Source organism: Ictidomys tridecemlineatus, chromosome 1, assembly GCF_052094955.1.
Source record: "Ictidomys tridecemlineatus isolate mIctTri1 chromosome 1, mIctTri1.hap1, whole genome shotgun sequence".
Lineage (NCBI taxonomy): Eukaryota > Metazoa > Chordata > Mammalia > Rodentia > Sciuridae > Ictidomys > Ictidomys tridecemlineatus.
In genome coordinates, this window is record NC_135477.1 from 84,014,943 (window position 1) to 84,042,059 (window position 27,117).

A 27,117-nucleotide genomic window follows, 5' to 3' on the forward strand; every position below is an offset into this window, starting at 1 on the left:
TCAACCCCGCTAGAGGATAGAGGAAGTCTATTGGGCATGTAGGCACTGATTGAAAAACAACTTTGTAGCTTATTTATTGAGCAAAAGGCTCCACCTTCCCACGCTGCCGATAATACTCTGCCAGGCTGCGTAGGACATTCCTAGTCTTACCCATGAGAACAACGCGCCTACTGCCGCGACTGGCCGATTCCTGCAGTGCTCGGAGCCTCCCGGAGCCTGGTGTTCGCGGGGGAGCCAAGAGTCGCAGATGTGAGTCTGCTTTGTCACCGCCCTCTGAGCGACTTTGGGCAAGTCGCTTAGCTTTCCTGATCTCGGATTTCTTGTCTGCTTAATGCAGGGAAGGAACCAAACCTGGATGACGCTAGGGCAGCGGCAAAGAGCCGGGTGGCTCGGCCCGGGTGCGGCGAGCGCCTGGAGCGGAGCGCGCAGCGGAACTTCTGTCCCAAGCGTGGCGCGGCGCGGCGCGGCGCAGGGACCCCGGAGTGCAGGGCGGGGAACTCCCTCTGCGGGAGCGCAGCGGCGGCGCTCCTCCTTTCTCCACACGTCACGGGGACCGCTCCGCGCTCTCCCATCCCGGGCCAAGGGAAAGCAACTGCCTGGCAGGGCGTGTGACCGAGGTGGCAACCAAGGCGGAGGGCGCGAGTGGGCCGCCCCGACTCCCACCGGGTTGGCCTCCGCAGCTGCGGGGCCCCTCATTCGGGGCTCCCTGGGTCCCTTGCGTAAGTCGACTTGGCCACGCAGGCAAGAGAGGAATGCCCGGGGTTGGGGGTATCCTGTGGTGGTAGGCGCCGTGCCCCTGTTTCAGCCGCTGGGTGGCCAAGACACCTCGACCCTCTCCTCGCGACTTTCACTTTCCCCGAGGGAAAACTTGGGCGCCAAGTCCTTCTCGGGGATGGGGGTGGGGACATCTGCCCAGGAGGGCCTCCTCGGAATCCCCACTTGGCTTAGCGCCAGGAGTCAGAGGGTCCCCAAAGGAAACTGGCGGGCTCGAAGAGTCGCGGGGCAAGCGGGCGACCCCGGTGTACACTTAGACGATGCCGCAACTCCAAGGCTCCGCGCAGCACCCTAGCCCGCGGCAGGACGCTGCAAAGTTCCCTGAGGTCGGCGCTGGGAAAGGGCAGCGGACGCGACTGGGCGCGGAGTAGGTCCTAGGAGACGGCCCACAGCCGCAGCGCGCAGAGCCGAGCCGGGGGCGCGAGGGCACTGTTTTCCCGGTTCGCCCCGAGGGGTGAGAACACGCTTGTAAACCCCGATTTGCCGTAAGCCAAGATCCCTCTGTTTCGGCCCTTGCGGAGAGAGATCCATATGCGAGGAGCGTGAAGGAGTTGCTCCTGCAGCCTCTCCTCTAGAGCCAAAGGGATTGGGGCAGAGGGGGTTCTCTTAAGAGTTCTTTGCGGGGTAAAGCTGCGGCCCGCGCTTCCCGGGCTGGGCCCTCCGCAAGGACAAGCTTCTGGCTTTTTAAGGTCAAGTTTCCCTGCCGCAGAGCCGGCGGGGATCGTCCCCCTTCTAAATGCCGGTGCCTTCCCAGCCGGCTGGGAACCTGCAGAGATCTAAGCGGAGTTGACTTTACCGTCTTTACGTGGGCGAACGGGCGAACGGTGCGAGTGGGTGGGTATTGTTTTGTAAATGTTAAGAGCTAAGCTTTCCGGAGTGGAGATGCTGTGGGAAACTAGAAAACATCCTTTTGCTGAGCAAACGGAGGGGTGATGTTATCCCTGGAGCACACCCCCAACCCCTTTTTTTCTTATCTTTAGAATTAAAGAGCAACAAACCAGAAGATTAAGGGAGTTGGGGATACTATTAATTCGTTTATATCTCTCATGTGATTTGGAAGACATAGAAATCACCCTTTTTGATCTTACATGCATAAAACATGCCCTTATTATTAAGCCATCTTTTAGCCTGACATTCTAGAAACACAGTTCTTTTTGGCAGCTATGGTTAATAGTGTCTTGAGAAAGAAAAATCTTTGAAAGTGAATTATTGCTAAGAACTGTCCCTATGTTGCACTTTCTAAGGATCCAATTCTGTGTGAACAATGACCAATTAAGATGTTGTTGAATTATCTTTCACTTGTATTAGGAGAGAAGGAATAGCCAAAGAATGGGATTGTGTGGCACTGAATTTTCACTCAGGAAAACTACAAGGAGAGTGTCCTTGAGAGAGAAGTTTTTTACTCTTTTCTTTGGAAAGCAAGGTATATAGTGGTTTGTTAAATGTCACATCCTCACGGAGGTAGACAGGGGTGAATGACATAATTGGGCAGTAAGTCAGAGTTAGTGCTGGATGGCTGAGGGGAGAGTGGTGAGAGAACCGGATGAAGCCAGGAGAGACCAGGCTGGCATCCGGTAGGGGTGGGGGTGGATGGTGGGTGGAGTCTTAGGACAGTTTCCCATCTGAAAGTGTTCTACAGAGATGTGAATTCAGAACCCAACTCTACTGCATGAGGAATGTATTTGAGGAACCCCTAAATAAACAGGGTCTGAAAGGGTGAGGTGGAGGCAGGGATGACATAGTGACTAGACTCAAGACCAACTCTGAAGTGACTTGGAAACAATTTTATGGAAGGTGTGAGTGTGGGGAGACTCCCTCTAAGCTTGGGTGCTGTTGTTTTCAGAAGCAGGGGGCACTGTTGGAGGAGCAGGTGCCAGGAGAAAAGCCAAGCATGGTTTTGTTGGGTCTGAGCAGCTTTTCAAGGTTCCTGAGTAGCAATGCTTCTCAAGAGGCAGGATGGAGCGGGCCCTGGCTGACTCTCCAAAACTGGTTGTCACCTGTGTCAGGAGTGGTGTTTGAAGCCTGGGGTGGGCAAGAGGGATGCTGACTGAGGACTGGCAGCTGCTCACAGAGAGGTGATACAGAGGGATCGCTTTTTTAAGATGAAGGAAACTTACACATATTTAAATGTGAATGGGCTGTAGCAAGTTGGAAGAAGTTGAACATACAGACTATCTGGAACCCTTGCCCCTTGAAGTATTAGGTAAAAAGCAATTTGATTGGGGTGATATTTTAATATCAAGCTCACATAACATAAACTGTCAGTATCTTACAACATATGAAATATGTTTGAGCAATTTGAATTTTTACTTTCTAGATCATGTAGATTTAATGTTTAAGGGAAACACAGATGGTGTTCACAAAACAGAGCTGCAGCATGGGTAGGAGCAAGGCCCCTGGAGCCAGACTTGGCCCTGTCACTCCATAGCTTGTAACCTGGCATAAGTTTCTTGGCCTGTCTGTCTCAGCTTCCAGGTCTCTGAAGTGGCAGACTTGTAAGGACCCCTGAGAGGTATATGCTGTATACCTCCTTGTGGACAGATAAAGATTGCATAGGTGCCTCATCCATACACAATGTGTGCATCATGCCTGGCACATAGCAAGGTTTCAGTAAGCCCTGGTGCTGCTGGCTTAGTTATGATGATGTCATTTCTGTGATGTCATATTTCTAGACATAAAATTTCAGACCTGGAGAATTTTGAAACTTGGCCAAGACCATAGAGTCAAGAGTAGCAAGTTAAGACCAGGATCTCTTTGGCCTGACTCACAGGCAGGGGCACCTTCCACCTAGCATGTCAACAAGTGCCAGATACTGGATCTGGTTCAAGATCAACTGTAATAGGAGGATCCAGTCACTGCTCGCCAGAGTGCAGTGGAGCAAAGCAGACATTAGTGGCAACACTTACAGACTACCCAAGCAATCTAGAAATGTGTGTTTGGTATTAATTTGCATTGCTTTGCATGTCATCTTACATATGCATTCCCATATGCTAGTAAATTTCCCCAGTAGGAGCAAAGGCTGAAGTTTCAAGTATAGGAGAGAAAATAAAATTAACTAGGAATTAAATGCAGCTGTTTCACTCTTAATAGCCTCCTGGGATGGTGGGCTCAGTGCTTTTAGGAAAAGTATTGGATCTGTGTTTACTGTTTTAGAAGATAGGGGAAGCCAGATATCATTTGATAAAAGCAGGTATATCTTAACATGTTGGGAAGCTTGATCTTCCAAACAAAACAGAAAAATACAAGAAAAGTAAAAGATGACAAGAGAAAAGTTTTATATAAAAATGCCAGAAAATGAAGCAGAAGCAAAAAAAGAAGGCTTTATGAAGCCAAACTAATAAGAAACACTAAGAGTCAGCAGGTAACGGTTGAATTTCTGCTAAGCAGTATGAAAGTTTAGAACATAACTACAAGTATTTGAGTCTTTAAAACCAATCAATTCTCCCTAATTTGGACTTATTGGGAAATGGGCCATTGTATCTTAGTAAAATCTCATGAATGCAGAATATCCATAACCAAAGAAACAAAGTATGATTCTCTTACTTAGAGCAATGGTTCTTAAAGTGTGGTCCCTGGGCCAGCTAGCTGCAAAGTAACACCTGAGGACTTATTATAAATGTTGGTTCTGACCACTCAAATCTGCTGAATGGAACCTCTGGAGATGGGGCCCAGCAATGTGTGGTTTTAGTAAGTTCTTTAGCTATTTGGAGCAGCAGTCATGCCTGGTTTTTTCACTTTTTCAGCCGTAACCTTAACTTTTCTGTGTTGTGATCACCAGCTTCTTGCTGTGCCACTTGACTTTCATGCCTGCTGACCTGGGAAGTGGTTGAACGGAGACACAAACCCATTGCTCAGTGCATCTACTCAGAGCAGAGTACAGCAGGGTGGCTGATCCCTTCCCTTCCTTGGTCCAAGTCTAACCTGATGGGAGATGCTTTCTAAGACCCCCTTCCTTTCAGCCTTAGCATTCTGCAGCTCTGTAGTCCCCAAGCTGTCCAGGGCCATGGAGGTTTTGTTTCACTGCCTTTTTCTTCCTTTGGCAGCCTCATACCAAACAAACTGTGACTCATACCAAATGTACAGTCAGCCAAAACACTGAACCATCCTCTACAGATGCTCCTGTGAAGCCACATTTGTCCATCTAGTAGGCGTGCAGTTAATTTTCTGGACCTGGGAGTTTATCTCTTAAATTTCATCTTACTAGATCCAAGTCTGACACAATCTGTTTGGGTTCTATTTCTGTCCAATTCCCATATAAACTGATGTCCTCTTCTCCCTTGGACACTGAGATCCTGGCCAAAGAATTAATGATGATGTGAGTGTCTTTATTAGTAGCCACCTCATACGTAATGAGGCTCAAAACCATGGACACTTTTGCAGTCTTATGGGGACAGCACTGGAAGAATAATAGCTGGGTGCGGCGGTGCCTGCCTGTAATCCTAGCAGCTTGGGAGGCTGAGGCAGGAGGATTATGAGTTCAAAGCCAGCCTCAGCAACTTAGCAAGGCACTAAGCACTCAGTGAGACCCTGACTCTAAATAAAATATTAAAAAGGGGCTGGGGATATGGCTCAGTACGATTCTCTTACTTAGAGCAATGGTTCTTAAAGTGTGGTGATATGGCTGGGGATATGGCTCAGCACCCCTGGGTTCCATCCCTAGTACCAAAAAAAGAAAGAATAGTCACAGTCCTGGCATCACTCACATTTGAATTACTGTTGTTCTAACATACTCTCTCAGATGGTTTCCCCTTTGAGGCCTTTGTTCTGTAACTTCACTCCTGGTGCCTGTCACTTCACAGCCATCATGAGCATATTGTAAGTGAACTTGGAGATGGCTTCACTATCCCTGTATAAACCATCAGTTTGGAGTTTTATTTATTTATTTGTTTTTAAATATTTAATTTTTAGTTGTAGTTGTACACAGTACCTTTATTTTATTTATTTATTTTCATGTGGTGCTGAGTATCTAACCCAGGGCCTCACACATGCTAGGCAAGCAGTGTGTCGCTGAGCCACAACCCCAGCCCCTTGGAGTTTTATTTGTGTTTTTGATTTGTTTTGTAGGTGACATAGAGGTGAGTTTCAGCTTATTTATAGTCATATTTAAAAGAATTCAGACAACTAGGAAGCAAAAATTGTGCCTTTCTTTGTTTTACCTTCTAGAACTTGCCTTTTATGCTAAAGTCTAGATTTAATCAAAAGACTCAAGTTTCTCTGATTTTTTTAATCTACAATTTTGCTGATACAAAATTTTGCCCTAAGGAGCTGGAGATGTAGCTCAGTTGGTAGAGTGCTCACTTCACACGCACAAGGCCCTGGGTTCAATCCCCAGCACCACCAAAAAAAAAAAAAAAAAAAAAATAGCCTTTAGAGGAACACAGTGACATAGTATAATGGCATAAGAGAAGTTTTAAAAGGCAAAAATCAGAACAACTTCATGGGGGCACTGCCTCATCATGGTTCTTATTCAGTCCCCACCGGGCCTCCACCACATTAAAATTCCCACCTTAAGCCAAACTTCAGATTCCCCATATCTGAGCTTGTTTTCCTCCTGCAAGACACTACCAGGCCTCTTTTTTTAGGGGGAGGGGTAGAGCTGTTGTGCTGGTCCTTGAGCATGTTAAGCACATGCTCTACCACTGAACTACACCCCGCCACACACCAAACCTACCTGGATGACGTGATCTCCCTTACCATGATAAACAAAACCAACCCTCCCCCCCCCAAAAAAAATTGCCTGTAAATAGTAAAGTTCTCTGTAAACTCGAATATCCCTTGTAGGGGAGACAGAATTTCCACTTGCCCCTCTTAGGGTATTTTGTGTACCTGAGAATTAAGTTGACATAAGAAAGACCAATAGAGAAAATCATACAAACGTATGAATCTTACAGGACAGCAGAACCCTCATAAGGAAGTGAAGATCCAGAGACAGATGAATACTTACATTGTGAATCAGACAAAGAGTATTAAAATGAGACAAGGCCAGGGGCTGAAGCTCAATGTGAACTGGGTGGAGAAGTGACCAGCAAGTAAGGTGAGTTTAACAGTAGTGCACATTTTCCTGAAAGGGCCTCAACTTTCTGTCCTCCTCGATAGAAATGATACTTGCTCATTTAGTAAGGGATTTCATCTCCTGCTTTTAAAAGAAACAGTACAAAGCAGATGATCTTGCCCCTCTGCTTTTCAGGGGCCTTAAGTCAATGCAGCATTATGTCAGAATGCCATATTTGAGGGCAGCATAGTCTTAATCCCTTCACTCTGTACTTGATGCTCTTTGGTTACTTTTTATTCTCCCCCGTCATCTCTTGTTGGTTTTCTAGTTTTTGTTCCCTACTCTAGTTAGAGGGAAATAAATACAGTTGTCCCTTTGAGGAAGGGCTTCTGAGTTCTCAGGCCTGTCCAATGAACCTTTAGCCCTAGTGGGTTTGACCTGTTGGCCCAGCACTTCTCTCGTGGTCTATAAGACCCAGCCAGCCCAGGACAGAGCAGCTGGTGCAGACAGCCACGGAGGGCAGTTCTGCTGAGATGAAAAAGAAGAACACCTAGCCTAGCCCCTGTGCTGGCTGAGGTTCCTTTTCCTTCTCCTCCACATCACTGCAGCGTATTGGGAATATCTGTGTGTTTGCATTGACACCCCCATGTTCCACCTTGGTGGAATAAGGAGGAATGGCTGACTCTGGGCAGCCCTCAGTAGCATCATCATCAAAAGATGAGACCAAGGGGCTGGGGATGTGGCTCAAGTGGTAGAGCGCTCGCCTAGCATGCGTGAGGCACTGGATTCGATTCTCAGCACCACGTTAAAAACAAAATAAAGATATTGTGGCCACCTAAAACTAAAAACATAAATATTTTAAAAAGATATGAGACCAAAAATGCACTAAGAGAAGGGTAGGGAGATTGTGGAGCTGAAGGATGTGGGACGAAGAAGAGATCCCAAGGAGAGAGGAACATGTAGTCAGCACCACGGTGAGAAGAACACGGAATAAAAGAGACGTTTCTAAGAACAGCTAGTGACTTGTGCTTTCGGAGAACGGTCTCTATATGAACAAATTCAAATATAACAGAACAACTGGGATTTCTTTGGGTTGTGTTATCAGATCACCTAAGACCTCACTGTTATTTCTCCGTATTCCTCAAGGCAAGAGTTACTAAGTACTCTCGCTTGAATCTAACACAGTACCTCCCTGGCCCATGGTAAAGATTTGCTGGATAGGTGGACAGCCAATAGAAGGGGGACAGAAATAGTATTCATAAGAATATAAAAGGGGCTGGGATATAGCTCAGTGATAGAGCACTTGCCTGATGTGGGAGGCCCTGGGTTTGATTCACAGCACTGGGAAGTTGGGGGATATATTACTCCAAAGAAGTGAAGGCAGAGATTTGAACAGATATTTGTACATCCACCTTCATAGCAGCATTATTCACAATAGCCAAAAGGTGAAAGCAATACAGGTGTCCACTGGCAGAAATGGATGCCCAAAATGTGGTTCATACATACAATGGAATATTATTCAGTATTAAAAAGGGAGGGAAATTTTGGCATAGCTACAACACAAACGAGCCTTGAAGACTCGTGTATCTACTGTAATAAACCAGTCAAACATTGGAAAAATACCATGTGACTCCTAGTAAATGAATTCCTAGGATGGTTCAATCCATGCAGGCAGAAAGTGGAATGGTGGCTGCCAAGAGCTAGAGAGGCATGAGCCAATGTTGGACAGGTACAGAAGTTCCCTGGAAAAGATGAAAATCTGTGGATGATTGGTGCTTATGGTTGTGGAACATTTGTGCTGAATACCACAGGGTCCTTAACACTTAAAAATGGTTAAAGTAATCACTGGGTACTCTCCATGCATGTATGGAAATATCACACTGAACCCCATTAACCCATACAATTAATATGCATTAATAAATATTTCTTTAAAAATGGCTAAAGCAGAGCCAGGCACACCTGAAAATCAGCTACTCAAGAAGCTGAGACAAAGATTTCAAGTTTGAGGTGAGCTTAAGCAACTATTGAAACCCTGTCTCAAAACAAGAAATAATAATAAAAGGTGGAGCTCAGTGGTAGAGCTCTTGCCTAATGTGTGAAGCCCTGGGTTCCATCCTGGCACCACAAAAAAAGGCAAAAGTTCAAATGATAAATTTGGTTATATGTTTTATCACCATAGTAGAAAAAAGAATACTTTTATGATCAACTAATTTATAAGTTTGGAACAATAAAAGTCATTTTTATAACCAAGAAGTGAAAATATAAATTAGAGAGCGAAGATGGCAATGACTCTAGACTTAGAACTGTGCCATCAAAAATGTGTTGCCTGAATCCTGGTACTGAGAGGGACCAGTTTTAATCTTGTCCACTCCTCATTATCCCCATAATTCTCTCTTAAAAATCAAAAACAAGGGCTGGGGTTGTGGCTCAGCGGTAGAGCGCTCACCTAGCACGTGAGATGGTTGGCCCTGGGTTCGATCCTCAACACCACAAAAAAAATGAATAAAATAAAGGTATTATGTCCAACTACAACCAAAAAATAAATATTAAAAAAAAAAAACTTTCTACTTTGAAAAAGTTCAGGCCTACAGACAAGTTGAGTGTCCATTTGATTTCCTCCTCCTCCACCACAAGAAGTACGAAAGTTTTTGATGTGGCTTCAGCCCCAGTCTGCCTGGAACTCCATGGCTATGGCCTCTCGGAGATGGTTTCTGGGTACAGGAGTGGGCGAGGCACGTTGAGCATGAAGCCTGTGCTGGTTTGTGGAACAGCGCCTGGTCCATGATACCCAGCCGGTTCCAATGCCTTTGATCCTGACCATCACACAGCTCTGTGCTAGTCTGGTTTTTCTGCCAGAACGTACCCAGCTCATTAGCTTGTTTAGTCATCCCAGTAACTACGTGAGTTGGTGCCCTGGTTGCTGTCACAGAGACTAACTAGATCCATGGCATCTTGTTAATGGCAGGCTTATTAAAGTATGCAAAGGCTGAGCGGGAGGGTAAGACAGAGGCAGGTGAGTGTGTGGTAGTGAGAAGAGGCATGGGGTCAGGAAGAAGGGGTGCAAGGGAACATTCAGGAAATGGCTCAGAACTACTCCAGATATCTTGGATATCTATATTATACTGACAACTTGGGAGGAAAAAAAAAAAACTAGTCCTAAAGTCTCTGTTACATAAGAAGCTCTCTAGAAGACACCCCACCTGCAAGGTGACCTTTGGAGATGATGTGACCTGGGACCAGAAAACTTTACACAGAGGAGGTTTGCCATACCCTGAAGGGGCTTAACTGAGCGTGGTGAGCAGACTGCAGTCCTTGCCAGCATCAGAGTTAATTTGGTAAATCTTGCAGACTGCCTTCCTTCAGATGTTTACCTAAAGCTTCCATCTGCCTCCAAATATAAATGGATGAGAAGTTCAGCATATTTGAGGCATATTTTTGCATTTGGCTATATACAGGATTATACTGTTGTACAAGTAGATACTTTAATCTGGTTTAAATTTAATTTTTCTCTTGGGTGTGTGAATGTGGTTAAGCATTACCCTTTCCCTGGGGCCATCTTTCAAAGTGCAAGTTGCCTAAACATAGAAGTGTTCATTTTTTTCATGTAGCAAGAATTCAGAGTGGGTGTTTGCTGCTGCCTATTCAGTGGCTTGAGGATTTGGGGACCAAGAGTCTTTTGGTCTGAACCTCCTGGTTCCAAGATGGCTGCTACAAGTCTCACCATCATGTTAGAGTTCCACCAGAAAAATGAAAGAGGGGGAGGAGAGGACAAAAATAGCATGCTTCCCACCTGAAAATCAAGCTCCTTTTAATAAAAACTATCTCAGATATTCCACATGATTTAGCTCTTCTACAGTGGAAGTTGAGGAAGAAACCTTTCACAGAGACATGCTTCTGCCACCAACAATGCAGTTCTCTTTGTAAAGAGAAAGGGGAGGACAGATGTTGGAAGGTCACTGGTGGTCCACCAGAGTCATACCTGCAGGTCTGTTTCTGAACTCTATTTCACTAGTCTGTTCTGGCAACTGGCCCGCACTGTTTTAAAGGCACCATCCATTAGAAAATCTGAGGTCTGGTGTTCCTTCTGCTTTCTGTGTAGCTGGTATGTACGCTGGCTGCTTAGTAAGCTAAGCAGTCACTGTGCTTGTTTATTCTAATCCCCTGCCTATTGAGACCCCGTTGTCAAGATGGGAACCACTGCTGGAATGCATCCTTGGAGGAGGTGCCAGATGCAGAGAGAGCTTCCTGCAGGCATTTCTAGATTGGACTTTTGGTAAGACAAAAATCACAGCTTTTGAAGTTCCTATTTTAGCAGAGTATTCCCAAGCAACTGCAGATTTTTACTTCTTCAACCCCTTTCAGTTAATTTTGAATTCCTGGGTCTTAATTTTATTGTGTTTGTATGCACACAAGGTTCTGAGGGCAGTATACACGTTTTAGACCAAGAAGCACAGACCTTTGGCTGAATGAGGAAGCCAAACCCAGAGTCACTGATCTTGAGGCTTTTTGTTAAGTGTGGAAGCATATTGAAGTCTCCAGCTGCATAGTGAAGTCTCCGCCATATTGGCAGAACCCAAACACAAACAAGCTGATGGGAAATGGAGTGTGTCTAATCCATTCACCAGCAGCTTGGCCTGGCCTCAAGCCATTCCTGACCTTGATACTGTTGATTCATGCTTATTCCTCTGCTGCCTCTGAATGTAGTTATTTGAGGACATGAGATATATTACTCTAAAGGCACAGGTAGAAACCAGGTACCCGTGCCTTTTCAGCCGACTACAGAGCCTTTGAGGAATTAATTTTGACCAGGACAAAATACAGAGGTTAGCCATATAAATGCTTTCAGAGAGGGGGGAAAAATCATGCTCATAGACTCTGGGTAGGGAAAGTTACTTTATTTCTAATACAATAAACATACATTTTAAAAAACAGATGTATTTTTCAATTCAGTTTTTCTCCTTTATTGGAAAAGAAGCCAGAATATTCTCAACCCACAATTTAAATTTAGAACACAAAACATAACATGTATTTTGGTTTTATGTTGTGCCCAAACTGACTGAAATGAGAAGGGTAGAGAAGGAAACCCTAGAAGGAATGAAACCTCTGTTTCATAAAGCTTGAGAAGCAAAGATCTAATCAATAAAGTCTCTCTTTTTTGATAACCCTTTATGCCTAAAAATGGGTAAACGTTGAATGTAAGCTCTCTTCATCAAGCTAAAATCTGAAAGCATAGGTATTTTTGAAATCTACCCTTCTTATTTAAAAAAAAAAAATCTCTATAGAGAAAAATTCAATGTTTTGCTTCACAATGAAGGTCACAAATTATTACAAAGTAAAAAACGTTTCATTGGTTTCATTATCTCATTTTAGACTTCCGGCTAAAAGCCCTGACAGATAGTACGTTTTGTGTCTTGGAATTGCTGCCAAATCCTTACTACTGCTTTGCTGGTTACAGGGTTCTTAGCTGACCATGTGGCTTTGCCAGCTAAGATACACTAGAAGCTTTTGATGTTTGCCCTGTGGACAGATGCGATAGAGCCCAGAATCAAGTCTGTTCTCTTCTAACCGGTGTGACTGTAAAAAGGCAATTGAACTTGGCACTTTCTTGCTAGGCTTTCGCAGCCTAGATTTCTTACAACCATGAGGGACCAGCAGCTGGTCAACATGTCCTGATGTGGGTTGCTCATATCCCATGTAAACCTACACCCTGTGACTCTCCTCCAACCCGAGAGGCTCCAGTGAAGTTACAAGCAGGAAGCATTCTGATCTAAAGAGGCAGGTAACAGTGACTTTCAGAACCACTATTCTCATGGAAGCCTCTGTTTCACAGTCTTGCAGATGAAGTAGTCCTTTATCCAAGGAAGGTCATGACCATGGTCTTGGTTCTTGCAAACCAAAGCAACCTGCCTAAACAGAAAGCTATCAATTGTAACATGTTGTACAGGGACTTCAGACAGAGGCCCCTTGGATGAGAGCCAGCCTAGTTCACCAAGCTGGGAAAGTTTTACAGGACCTCTGATTTTTGGCAATGGAAGACTGCAAAAGCCCTGATGGGGAGTATGTTTTATATGTTTGCATTGTTGCAAAATCCTTTTTCTGCTTTGCTGGTTATAGGGTCATTAAGATGACGTCAAACAGGGATCTACAATGAGCCATTACAGTTTTGCCACATCTGTAGAATTCCCCCCCAAAAGATGTTGAACTTGGGGAGAAGCTCATAGCTTCTGCAATGCAGTGTTACAAACGCTGTTTAAGCTCTGCATAGAATGAGTTGTCATTTAAAATTCTTTGGTTATAAGTCTTCCAAAAAATATCGAACATACTGGGAGAAAAAAAACACAACTCAATGGTTAACTAGGAAACTATCTTCATGACTCTCAAAATCCAAGACAGGTGTATCTACATCATTCTGAAAATCCCATGAACAATTTTGAAACTTCAGTAAAAACCTTTGACAAAAAGGAATGTTGTCAAATAGTGAAAAACAATAATTAGAAGGTCAGCATGGAGGAATAGTAAATGCTTTCGAGAAATAAAATGAACAACATGTTGACTCCTTTTTGGTTTTCCCGAGAAAACTTTCCTCACAGAGGTTTTCATGTGGACCAAAATTGTCTTTTTTTCCTAAGTTCTTCACATGCACTCTATCATAGGACCTCTGTAATAGCACTATTAGATTGAAAAGCCATTTTCCCATTTCACACGTGGGAATTAAAGACTTGCCCAAGATTAATGGTTTGCTGGGGTCGCTTGAGGAGTTTGGGATGGCAGAGCCCGGATGGAATTCAGGTCTTCATTTGTTCCAGTGAGGAACTAACCCTGGGCCAGAATAGATACTGAGGTTGGAGTAATGAGCAAGGCCTTCAAGGAACTTACGTGCCTGCATGGCAATGGATAATAAAGAAGTAAAAGTATGTCAAGTGCTTAGAGGAAAACCAGGAGTATGATAGACAGGAGAGTGATTTGGGTAGAGTGATCATCAGAGAGGACCTAAGGAAGACATTTCTCCTGAAACTTGAAGGTCCAGGCAGGACAGGGTCCAGGGGGAACTGGTCTAGATTGGGGAACAGCAAGTGCAAAGATCCTGAGGCAAGGAAGAGGCTGATGTCCCAGGAACTCTTATAAGACTGGTGTAAGAAAGAAAAAGTAGAATAAGATCAACTGGGGAGAAAGGCAAGCATGGGAGCTACTGGGCTTTATGGTCATGGAAGAGATTTCCAATTTTATTCTACATGAAGTGAAATCTCAGTGAAGTGTTGTATGCATAGGAAGTGAGTCTAGGGAGAGGGGTTGTTCTAACCTATGAATTTTAAAAATCATTTTGGCTACAGTACAGAAAATGGAAAATGAGGGAGGCCAGATGGGAGATTGTTTTATACCCAGGCAAGGATTGATGCTGGTTTGGATTAGGGTGGTTCCCACAGAGTAAAAAGAAGTGAGCAGATCTGAAGTACATTTTGGATATAGAACCAAGAAGGTTCTACTGCTGCCAAGGCATTGAAGAGGTGGTCTCAAGCTGCATTTAATAGTGAAGGCTCTGAAGTTGGACCACAGTTGAAAATCTTGACCCCTAGCTGTATGACCTAAGGTAAGTTATGTATCTCTGTGACTCTGTTTCTCAATCTGAAAAAAATGAGGGAAACGATAGTATCTACCTAAGGAAAAGAATAAGTCAGTGTGAATAATACTAACACTCAGCATAGACCATTGAGAAAGGACAGGTATGTGTCCCGACACCAGCAATGCAAAGACTTCTGTTGGCTTTGGTCAGAGTGATCTTGTTGGAGGGGAGCAGGCTGGACCAAATGCCACCAGAAGGGGCCTGGATAGGAGGGGTTAGGGATCCTTCCTTCTTCTGCTTGGTGGAGAGCAGTTAGACATACTGCTATGCTCTAAAATTCATATGTTGAAACTTAACTGCCGTGTGATGATATTAAGAAGCGGGGCCTTTAGGAGATGATTAAGCATGAAGGGTGGAGCTAGTATGAATGGAATTAGTAACCTTATAGAAGAGGTATGAAGGAGCAGTTCACCCTGTTATCATATTGCCCTTCTGCCTTCCACCATGTAAAAGCCTAGCAACAACATGCCATCTGGAAGGCAGAGAGTGAGCCTTCATCAGACACGGATCTGAAACTTGATCTTGGACTTCTCAGCCTCCTGCACTGTGAGAAATAAATTACTATTGTTTATAAATTACCCAATCTAAGGTATTTTGTTCTAATAGTAAGAGTAGACTAAGACACACATGTAAAGGGGACACATGTTCCCAGCATCCCAGGAATGAAATGGGGTTAAATGATGGGTAGGCACTTTTGAAGGGGGAAATTACCTTAAAACTCCTTTTTTTAGTTTTAAGATTTTTACTTCTAGACTTCTCCAGGTATTGTGGGTTTGTTAATTAAGCGTTGGTGGTGAAGACTTAGAAAAGAGAATTCCATTATTTAATTGTTTTTTTCCCCCATTGAAAAGTATGTTGCCTCTTTTAGACATTGCGTACTCTCTAATAATTCACAGACCCAGTTTAGGGTAGGGCTCATTCACAGTAGAGTGTGAAATAAAAGGAACAGGGCAGTGCCTGTATAGGAAGACTGTCATTGGAAAGCAAACCAAAAGGGGAAAGGGGTGTTTTTATTACAAGCAGCCTGGAAATACGTACTCTCCATAGTGTCGGTGCCAGGCAACGGGTCACTGCTGAGCTTTATTCTACAGACTTTTCTGACTTCTTGATTTTTTTTAATGCAAGTGTTTACTTTTATAAATAGAAAATAGCAAACCTTTTTCTCTTGTAGAAATTGCAGCCTTATTATTTGAGGGTTGCTTGGCTCCATTCATATTGTGGTTTTTTTAATATTTATTTTTTAGTTATAGGTGTACACAATAGCTTTATTGTATTTTTATGTGGTACTGAGGATTGAATCCAGTGCCTCTCGCATGCTAGGCGAGTGAGCACTTTACCCATGAGCCATAACCCCAGCCTCACCACCCCCCATTGTATTATTGACCTGGTCACACCACTCTTGTGTTTGGGGTAGTTGCTGTTTACCTACTATTGGTGTGATAATTATTTGCCTTTGAAATCTTCCCTCCAGAACAATATGTGTGTAAGGTCATGGAGAAACTTGTCTGTCTACTTCTTTGCACAACTCTTGGGATGCTGTGGGGGTGTTGAGGAAGTGCATCTGGACAGTCATCCTTCCACCTACCAGTCTTGGTCCAAAACATCTTCAGGTTTGGCAATGAGCAAGTCATCAAGGGCAGAATCAGTGACCTCGCTGAAATCAAGTAACTGCAGTAGAAGGATCTTCGCTTGTTCATCCAGATCAGGGTTATGGGTACTTTGGGTTTTTGGTTTTAGTGCACCTGTCTTTATATCACTGTCCTTAAGTGATCATTCTTCTTTGTAAGACTTTAGAAAGAAACAAAATTCTGACATTCCTAAGTCAATAAGCTCTTCATACCCTGTTTTTTAAAAGTGACATATAATAAAACAAAGTTGAAGAAGATGAAGGTGGTCCAATAGGGAATATTCTCCTGGAGAGAAATTTCTCCCAGAACATTTCCTAAAACAATTAGTAATACTCAGACAGCCCAAATTGTGTCACAGATTACTTCAAGAAGAAATAACTCAGTAACTCCCTTGTGACAGGAGATGAGACGAGTGTCACTGGTGGCAGAATCCCTCAGGATGAACTTGCTTGCTTTTCCTGTAACTGATCCCGAAGGCTAAGGATTGACTGATCTCTTCCTTAGCTCTGTGTCCCCGGCCTCTGACTGCAGGAGCAGATGTGACTCAGGCTTTCCTCTTATCCTCTTTGTCAGTCATTTCTTAAACTAGGTGGAAGGTCTCAGGACCTCCAACATGGTGTGAAGTTCATTTCTGCTTATGCTTTAGCACGGTTTGATAAGACAAACTTAGACAAGGGCTAAACTGTCGTGGGAAATATGGAGGATTTTTTTTCTTTATATTCTAAGAGAAAGTGCTGCATGGAAGGGTAAGAGTGCATCTCTGGAACAAGACTCTCTGTGTTGGGTTTTCAACTAAAGCACCTTCCACATCTGTCACCTTAGGCAGTTTTTAATTGCTTCATGTGCCCCAGTTTCCTTTCTCCAAACAGAGGGAATTTGGCAGTACCTGCCTCACTTCAGCAGATCTGTTGAAGGGATTGAGTTATTACATAGAAAGTATTTAGACGGTGTCCCAAGTAAGCACTGTTTATTGGGTGATTCTGCATCAGTAATGATATTAAGTTAGTATGGAAGCTGGGATGGAGGTAGTCAGCCACTACTCCTAAAATACTGAATTTATGTTGAGACTTTTGGGGAAAATAGGAGGTAGACTGACAGATAGCAACAGGGCTGGGGCTAGGGCTGGGCTCAGTAGGAGAGCTCTTGCCTTACACACATGAGGCTCTGGGTTCCAACCCCAGCACAGCAAAGAAAAAAGTGTGAGGGTACCGCTGAGCACAATGGCACATGCCTGTAATCCCAGTGGCTCAGGAGGCTGAGACAGGAGGATCACAAGTTCAAAGCCAGCCTCAGCAACAGCAAGGTGCTAAACAACTCGGTGAGACCCCGTTTCTAAATAAAATACAAAATTGGGCTGGGGATGTGGCTTAGTGGTTGAGTGCCCCCTGAGTTCAATCCCTAGTTTGGGAAAAAAAGAAGTGTGAGGGTTGCGGGGATGATAAGCCACAGGTCTGGACAGGATTTGTGAGGAAGTGTTTGCCATCAATGAGTAGGAGCAGCAGGGCAGTCTGGAGAGTGAGCTGGTGGGAGGACAAGGACGCATTTACCAGGCAGTCATGGTCTGGAGCTGTGCTGGAGCGCTTTGCCGGCATTCCCTCCTTTAACTGTCACAGTTGTTTTACCTGTGGGCACAGATGTGCAGAGGCTGAGGGCATCTGTCTGAGGTCCAGGTGCTAGGTAGGCCGTCCCTGAGCTTAATTGCACTGCTTCCGAGGGCAAGCTAAGCCCTTACCCCTTGGCCAGGACGTGTCATGGTGGGACGGTGTGGGCCTCCTCTTTTGCTCGGCACCTGAGCAGGGTCTCATCTCTGAGCAGCTTTGTCCTTCCTTTATCACCTCTTAATTTGATCCGAAGAGTGAAAGGCAGTCATTTTTTTAACATTGCATAAAATTGTCTCGTGAATTCTTTTCTTTAAAACATAAGTTCAGCAGGTCCTGTGTACTGTATTGGAAAAGCCCCAAGACTGGAGACAGGCAAGCCGGGCTTGGGGGAAGGGAAGGGCCTCTTGGGAGCACTGAGCCTCAGTCCTCTGGTGGCTGGGAATTAGTCTAATTCTCACTGTGGGACGCAAAATGCGCCCTCAGAGAGGTTAACTAGTTCAAATCAAAGATTTAACTACCAAGTGCCCTTCCAGGCACTCAAGCCCAGGTCTGTGGCATCCTGAAGCCCACCTACCTTCTTCTCTCTCTCCCCAGGGTCCTGACCTGCCTGAGTCACTGTGTGCAATTCTTGGTTCCTAAACGGAGTCACGCTCAGAACTTCTCTCCTCAGTCTCCTTCCACCATTCTTGATTTTATCATTCCTTCTCTCTTGGAGAGGAAGCCTCCTACTCCTTTACAGCCTGGGCTTTAAAGTGGCCAGCTTAAGAGTTTTTTGGAAAGCTGCAGATGACTACAGCCATTTGGCCCCGGATGCGGTGACTCACACTTAGTGCACTTAACTGCGGTGGATCTGTTTTCCTGCTGCTTCCTTAGAGGCTCCAATAGTGCCTGGGAGAGCTGGGGAGAAGCTGGTTTGAGGAAATGCTTCATGTAACATTCCTGTCGGGAACTTAGTGAGGAGTATGTTTTATTGAATTGTTGTGGAACATCTTCCATTTGAGCTGTAGCCATTAAACCTTGCCAAGAAACCTTATTTCACTGTCACTAGGAACTTGTACCTATGTGGTGAGAGACTCCGCAGGTCACTCTTTCTTGTCTGCCTAGAGAGGTGGGAGGGGAAATATCCCTTCTCCATGGGAAGTTATTTGCAATGTAATTCTAAGAGTATTCCTTTCCAACAAAATACTTGCCTGCTCCCTGTCCTTAGGAGGAAAAGAGCCAGTCCCAAGGTGTTTGCAGAAGGTGGCACTGCTAGCCTGGTCTCCTAGGAAACAGGTGGCCAGCTTGAGGTCAGCCTTGGCCCCACCCACCCTGGTCAGACCTGGGTCAGGCATCAGGAGCTCCTACCATTCTACTCTGGAGGCCCCTGGAGTTCCTGTGACAGGTGGCCAGAAAGGGGGTGGGGCTGCTGATGGGCAGGTATCAGTGGTACCCACCTTCACCCTAGCAACTGGAGACCCCGAGGCCATGCTGCTTCCTGCTCTTTCCTGAAGAGCTCACTGGGAGGGACTGAGGGTGTTATGCAGAAGGCCCTGGGGGTGGGAGAGCCAAGCTGAGGTTGGGGACCTTTGTTTTTTTCTCTTACCTCCTGCTATGGGGGTCCTCTTGATTGGTTAGTTAGTACCTCTCCTACCCGTGATGATTTCTTGCCCACCTGGGAAGAGGCCAAGTACCACTTCAAGATTTGACAGAAACTCTTTCATACTAAAGGGCATTGTACCTCCATGTTTTTACTTCTTACTTGGGGAAGGAATGCTTTTATCTTAAAGGACTTTCTAGCCATGGTAAGCAGACAAAGTGGTTTTATTTTGTTTGACTCAGGACAGGATAGCATTGGAGGACAGCTCATTTAAAGAATTTCAAAGTCTGACCCAAAGGCTGACAAGATTTTCCCTTAGCGAGGCCTTTGTGAAAGTAGTTCAGAAAGCCAGGAGCCTGGGCTGTCCCTGTACTCTCCCCCTCTTGGAAATTCACTGTAGTCCCCTGCCTGGGAAAGCTCAGAGTTGACAGAGCCGATTGTGACAGGATCCTGATAGCACCTCCCAACCCCTTTCCAGAGTTCCCTGCCACCTTCCCTCTCCCGGGCAGGCAGTCCTGTCCTGAGATGCCCTCTTTATTTTGGGAGGTCTAATCAGGATCTGAAAGTTGAACTAAGATAAATGTTCCTTTTGGCCTCAGGTGAATTGTTTGCAACTCTGAGGACCTCTTCATACATCCAGTGTTCTAGACCCCTGTCCAAAGAAGAGCAATCCCTCCACAAATATGCTAAGCAGAAATGCAGAATATATAAAGCACATAGTGCAGTTGGCTCTCCACATTTGTGGTTCCCTCATATTCAACCAAAGATGAGTCAAAAATATTTGGAAAAGAAAACTCTAGAAAGTTTTATAAAGCAAAACTTGAATTTGTGGTCCACCCAGTGCTGTGGCTGATTCACATGAAAGGAGTGATGCATAGGGATTGTGAGAGGTGTTATAAGCAATCTAAAGATAATTTTAAAAACTAAGGGGAAAAAGTATACAGGAGATTATGGATCTGTTATATGCAAATGTGGTGCCTTTTCCTACCAGAGACTTGAGCACTTGAGGATTTTGATAGCCATAAGGTCCTGAAACCAATCCCCCAGAAGGCTAAGGAGTTTATCTTCCAATCTCTTTGGTAACCAACATCTCTCAAATTAGGTATAGTTCACACAGAATTTCAGAAAAATACCACCACTGTACACATTTCCATTTCCTGATTTCTGTATTCTTTTAAGGGCAAAAATCTTGTTTTATTATCTTTGGGTCCAGCATTCTGCCAGGCATGTGGTAGCTACCTGTTTTAGTCAGCTTTTTCGCTGCTGTGACTGAAAGACCTGGCCAGAACAATTGTAGAGGAGGAAAGTTTTATTTAGGGGCTCATGGTTTCAGAGGTCTCAGTCCATAGATAGCAGGCTCCATTCCTAGGAGCTTGAAGTGAGGCAGAACATCATGGTGGAAGAGTGTGGTGGAAGGAAGATGCTCACATGATAATCAGGAAGCAGAGAGGAGTGACTCCACTTGCCAGACACAAATATATATCCCAGAGGCACGCCCCCATGATACATATCCTCCAGCCACATCCTACCTGTCTTCACTTATCACCCAGTTAACTCCTTCAGGGGGTTAATCCACTGATTGGGTTAAGGCTCTCATAATCCAATCATTTCTCTCTGAAACTTCTTGCATTGTCTCACACAGGAGCTTTTGGGGGACACCTCACATCCTAATCATAACAGCACCCAATAAATCTTGGATAAATTGAATTCTCTTAATTCTTAATATTAATTAATATCTACTATTCCTTTTTCCTCTTACAGAATGAAGATATTCAAATGTTGTTTTAAATACACCGTACAGCAGAAAGTTTTCATCCTGTTTTTAACCCTATGGCTGTTCTCCTTATTAAAGCTTCTAAATGTGAGAAGACTCCTCTTCCCTCAAAGAGGCATTTACTTAGTTGAGTACTCCTTAAGTACTTCACCTTTTGTAAGGAACAGATACACCCATGTTAAGGATGAAATTAGGTATGAAGTCAACTGTTCAGGTATCTACGAACAGGAGCCTTTGGAAATTGGCAAGAGTCTGGAAATAAGAAGGCAAGACATCATCGACTTGGAGGATGATGATGTTGTGGCATTGACCAGCGACTGTGACATCTATCAGACTCTGAGAAGGTACCATCAGAAGCTAGTTTCAAAGGAGGAGAAGGGCTTCCCAATAGCTTATTCTTTGGTTGTCCACAAAGATGCAATTATGGTTGAAAGGCTTATCCATGCTATATACAATCAGCACAATATTTACTGCATCCATTATGACCTTAAGTCAACTAACACCTTCAAAGTAGCCATGAACAATTTAGCTAAGTGCTTCTCCAATATTTTCATCGCTTCCAAATTAGAGGCTGTGGAATATGCCCACATTTCCAGACTCCAAGCTGACTTAAACTGCTTATCAGACCTTCTCAAGTCTTCAGTTCAATGGAAATATGTCATCAACTTGTGTGGGCAAGATTTTCCCCTGAAGTCAAATTTTGAATTAGTGTCAGAGTTGAAGAAACTCAATGGAGCCAATATGTTAGAGACGGTGAAACCCCCTAACAGTAAAATGGGAAGATTCATGTATCACCATGAGCTCCGACAGGTGCCTTATGAATATGTGAAGCTACCAATAAGGACGAACATCTCCAAGGAAGCACCCCCTCATAACATTGAGATATTTGTTGGCAGTGCCTATTTTGTTTTAAGTCAAGCATTTGTTAAATATATTTTCAACAACTCCCTCATTAAAGACTTTTTTGCCTGGTCTAAAGATACCTATTCTCCTGATGAGCACTTTTGGGCTACCTTAATTCGGGTACCAGGGATACCTGGGGAGATTTCCAGATCAGCCCAGGATGTGTCTGACCTACAGAGCAAGACCCGCCTTGTGAAGTGGAATTATTATGAAGGGTTTTTCTATCCCAGTTGTACTGGCTCCCACCTTCGCAGTGTGTGTATTTATGGAGCTGCAGAATTAAGGTGGCTTATCAAAGATGGACATTGGTTTGCTAATAAGTTTGATTCTAAGGTAGACCCTGTCTTGATTAAATGCTTGGCAGAAAAGCTTGAAGAACAACAGAGGGAATGGATGACTTTGTCTTCGGAAAAGTTATTTATGGATAAAAAGCCCACGATCATATCATCACAGTAAAACCAAGATGGAAATAAGAGGAGTTATTGGAGTTAATATGGAGTTATATACCATGCCAAGCCCAACGACATTAGAACTTAATCTTATCAGAGTTTGAAAGTCACCTAAAGTTCTATGCACTATAAGGAAAGCCACCTAGACTTTGATCACACGAGTTGAAGTTGATTTTTTTTTAATGTCTGTTTTTGCTTGTAATCTCACTGAGCTAAATCAGAGAGCTTAAGCTTTCAGTCAGTCATCAAATATTTACTGAGCACCTAACTCTGCATCAGGTACATTTTTTGGAAAACATTAAGGAATTAAATCCAAGTTGTAATGAGTTGCACAATGCCCTCAGGAAGCAATGGCCTACCCTCATCTCACGGCAATCTCAGTATCTTCCTGTTCTCCACATAACAAGGATTCCACTGAAGAAGCTGCTGGAGTATGTGACAATCACATAAACCACTCATTTCAGGAGAGTGTATAAGCACAGTGACCAGCATCTGTTTGTCTCTTAGTTCAGATCCCTAAATGTTTCTTAACCATTCGAATATTAGGAGGAGAGATTCCACTACCTCAGAGACACTCAAAGAATCGTCTGATTGCTTGCTTGCCAAAGCATAATTTACCTTTTTGTGCCTCATGCGTTTAATTCAGGGCTGAGGGGACTCTGTTGGTGTGACATTTATGGAGTATGAATGCCAGGGAAGAGGGTGGGTGGGAGGTAGGGGAACTGGGTCAGGTGGTGCCTGAAGAGGAACAGAAAAAAAGGATTATTCAACCTTTGTATCATGTTACTCAATGGCGTCATGAATGACTTCCTTTGCAGTTCAACTATTTCTCCAAACACATTTGCTGATGAAAAAATAAGAATTGATTCAAAGTGTCACACACCAGGACCTTAAACCTACATCTTCCACTTCCTAGGTTATCATGATAGGTAAGCTCCTTGACAATGGAATGTAATGCTTCCAATGGAATTTGTACAATTTTGTTTAATGGAACTATCAAGTCACTACATTTTTCTTGAAAACATCAACATGGAATATGATAGTTTTCTAAATTAACTATTATGGTCATTTAAATTTTTTTTTCTTCAACTGTTAAAGTGGAATGATAATGAAATTTAAAAATGATAAAAGCTCTAAGTTCATTTCAGTTTTCCTCTGAACTTAGATCCAAAGCAAAAAAAAAAAAAAAAAAGCTAATTTTCCTAAGGACAGGAATATTCATTAATGCTGTTTTGTGAAGCACACATCTGACAGAACTACTGTATAGATATAGTAATTGTAAGGGCTGGAACAGGGTCCTGAGATCAGGCTGTAACGTTTTCACCTGTCTCTTGGAAAACTGTGAACCCATGTAAAAAAATTTTTTTTAATTTTTATGTTTTGATGTCAGCCTCACTAACAAAGATGTGTTGTTAGTTGAATCTAAAATAAGACTGTTTAGGAAGATGAAGTGTTAAATTTTTTTAGATTTCCAAATTCTACATGTAAAATGCACTTAAAAAGTTCATAACACTAACTGCCAAGTGGCATCATTTGTCTCTCCCTTTCTATTTTTTCTTTAATGCATTTTTCTACTGTGTGTTTATGTGTGTGAGACTTTCAGATTGCTTTATTCTTCAGAAAACAACCATTACCAAGCCCCTACTCTTAAAAATCTCTTGCCGATTTAGAGAGCTAAATTCTGCAGAGGACCTGCACCAGTCAGTTAGTGGGCGAGACCCTGGACAAGAGGAGTCACTTTGATCTCCCTGAGCCTCAGTCCTCCTGGTGTTTGCATTGAGCACTTGGACATTTCTCTGGGCTTCCTCACAAGGCCTTTGTGAGAATCAACCGAAATAGTATCTGCAGTGGTTTGAAAATGGGGACGAATTTTGAAGTATCAGAGAGTGCTAATAGTGTAAAGCAAACCATAGGTCCAACCTCATTGGGAGATCTGAACATTTACCTTTTCTGAAAAACTCTTTGAAATATAAAAAAAAGAGGCCATCATTGCAGGGACAGCTTCTGTCATCAAATCCAGAGCTGTGAAAACTTTGTCACCATGTTTGAGAGTTCTGGTGAAGACAATAGGATTAGCAAATTAGTCCAGTGGCGTAGATTGGACGGAGAGGTAGAAATATTTTTCCTACCACCCAGGATTAAATATATGAGGTCCTGTTGAGATCTTGGTTTTTATGCCTGTGATCATCAAAATAGGTACAAATGCTGACAAATCAATGTCAACCTCCTAGGCCATTGTCCTGCCCTATTCCCTGTTTATTGGGAAATGTCCCAAGTGGCTCATCACTCTAAGGCTGTATTTTAAAGGACCGTGGAAAGATGAGGAGGCAGTGCCTTCTTTTCCCTTTGACACATTTCTCTGGACTTGGTTCCTAACGTTTCAGGGAGCTTGTGGCCTCACACTCTTGCCTTGGGGATCCTGCAGATTCCTTGTATGCCTTCCAACCTGATTCTTCCCTAAAACCTCTGGATATGCTTCTCTTCCTGGTCTGGGAATGTTCTGCAGCCTGCATTTTATAATTATTCTTTGTAAAGTATTTATTGACTCTAGACTCTTAAGTTACTTAGAGATGAGACTAAGAACTTGGAGTCGTAAATTATAGGTGGGTATTAGATAATATTAATAATGAAAAAGCTACCGAAATATATCTATATTATGTGAATAATCTACTGTAATATGTGTACTTCAAAACCAGTGTTGCTGCTATTTTAAATGTTTTACTTATTTTAAATGAAAAAATATATATATATATATATATACATATTTAAATTTTGAAGATTTCTCTTGCCTTCCAGAATGTAAAGATATACTTACCTACCCATGTTTTGACATAGTTCATGGGGAATAAAAATGACAATCTGTTTAGGGAATATAAAGTGATTGTATCCTTATGTATGTTAAAACTGCTTTTTTTGTGTGTGTATGATGAAATAACAGTTTTGATTTTCAAAGTTTTTTTTTTTTTATAAATTGGTCTCTGAATTTCCTTTGTTGTTGTTGTTTGTCATTTTAGAAATAAATTTCCCATTGTATAAGTTTTAAATTGATTGGTGTTTCATTTTTGTATTATTCTGGAGTGGGTATTAATTTTCTGGTATTGTCAAACAAATGCCTGGAATTTATGTGCTTTCCCTTCACTGGTTATACTGGTTCCCCACAAATTCTTTCAGTTTATGGCACTTACCCAATATTTGAAGAGTTAGAGTTCGTGGGTACAGCGTAAAAGAAATTCAGCATGTGTATCACACACAGAATATAGGTACAGGAGCTTAAGTTGTTTAATTTGGCAAACTCTCCAAGAATCTTCCAAGGTTAACCTGTCTTCATTCTTCTGCAGATTGACTTCTCCTCTAAGATTAACCATGTAGGTAGATATTCTTGTTTGTTCTATTACTTTACAGAAGTTAATTCTCAGTAGAATAATTGAATATTATTTCTGCACCTTTAATCCCTGGCAAATCAAGACTTTCTGTCTTGGAAGGATTCCTGCCTTGATTATAATAAGCACATAGATATTTATGGGAATATATATTGTATATATTCGTAGACAACATGGATACACCTATGTCAGTGTCCTCAGTGTCCCCAGTGTCCCCAGCTTGGCTGGTGGGGAAATATCCTTCCAAAAGCCATAATAGTCACCCACCTACCTGGGACACATATGCAAGGAGTGTGGGTGCCATACTCACAAATCAGTCCATCTCAAGGTTAAGACTATTTTAGGAGTCTTCAACATAATAAAAGTTAACATTTACTCAGCCTAAAATTAATTCTAGCTCTTGCCAAGTTGAACAATCATGCAAATTCACAGGAATTTCAGGAAGCATTTGACCTTCTTTCGGTGGTTGTGATGGAGGTGGGGTGGGTACACAGCAACACATTAAAGACCAACAGATTTAATTCCTACCTAGGAAATTCTGTAATTTTTGTTCTCTTTGCTGTCTGAAAATCTACATCTAACTTAGGACAACTGGCTTATAGTTTCATTACACTGATTATGAGGAATCCCTGGCAAGAGAAAATGAAAAGAGGATTGTAAATTTGTTCCTACTACTGGAAAGATATTCCTATGTTAATAAATAACAGCTTGCCTGGCACAGTGGCTTGCTTACACCTGTAATCCCAGTTGCTCCAGAGACGGAGGAAGGAGGATCACAAATTCAAAGCCAGCCTTAGCAACAGTGAGGTACTAATCAACTCAGTGAGGCCCTGTCTCTAAATAAAATATAAAATAGGGCTGGAAATGTGACTCAGTGTTCAAGTGCCCCTGAGTTCAATCCCCAGTACCAAAAATAAAAAAAATAACAGCTTAAGTGTTCCTTCAGAGACATGATCAGAGTGGTAACTCACACTGGAAGGTGAACCCCACAGGAAAATCATTTGCCTGACCTCAACTATGGTTTTCCGGTAGAGCACCAAAATCTTCCTTCTGGAGGCATCTGAGATTAAATCATGCAAAAGACAAAAAGCCAGAAAAGAATCTGAGGAAAAATTATGGTTGTTAGCCTATGTAAACTTATTTTATTGTTATTACTGTTACTTCCTATAGAATAATAAAGGAAATTAAGCAGAAACAGTGTACAATTCTAGCATACTGATAAAACCCATTATAGTTCTCTGAATGTTCTAATCTTATGCATGTACACATACACGTTTGGTCTCTCTTTCCACTGCCAATGTATTTGCAATCACATTTCTAAGTTTCTGTATGCTCTTTATGGCTCTGTAATGATCATCCCATAATTCACTCAGCCTTTCCTTTATTGTAGGAAAGGATTGTAAACTATGTAATTTG

At 43.0% G+C, this 27,117-nt stretch overlaps 1 protein-coding gene across 6 annotated transcripts; it reads left to right on the forward strand.

The window, feature by feature from the left end:
* Gcnt4 (glucosaminyl (N-acetyl) transferase 4) lies at positions 1–25,365 on the forward strand. Of its 6 annotated transcripts, XM_078043432.1 has the most exons (4): positions 122–249; positions 338–719; positions 6,666–6,808; positions 20,957–25,365. In XM_078043432.1, exon 4 carries the CDS (start codon positions 20,958–20,960, stop codon positions 22,326–22,328), a length of 1,371 nt encoding a protein of 456 aa, XP_077899558.1. In that variant the 5' UTR covers positions 122–249; positions 338–719; positions 6,666–6,808; position 20,957; the 3' UTR covers positions 22,329–25,365. The 6 variants fall into 6 exon arrangements, 5 of the variants coding, with proteins under 5 accessions (XP_040128677.1, XP_077899566.1, XP_077899558.1 ...); XR_013436549.1 differs by lacking the exon at positions 20,957–25,365 and having other exon boundaries at positions 1–249; XM_078043440.1 differs by lacking the exon at positions 338–719 and having other exon boundaries at positions 102–249.
* Positions 25,366–27,117: the final 1,752 nt, after the last annotated feature.

Coding starts and splice junctions, on each gene's coding strand:
- Gcnt4 (XM_040272743.2), top strand. CDS start 20,958: ATGAAGATATTCAAATGTTGTTTTAAATACACCGTACAGCAGAAAGTT.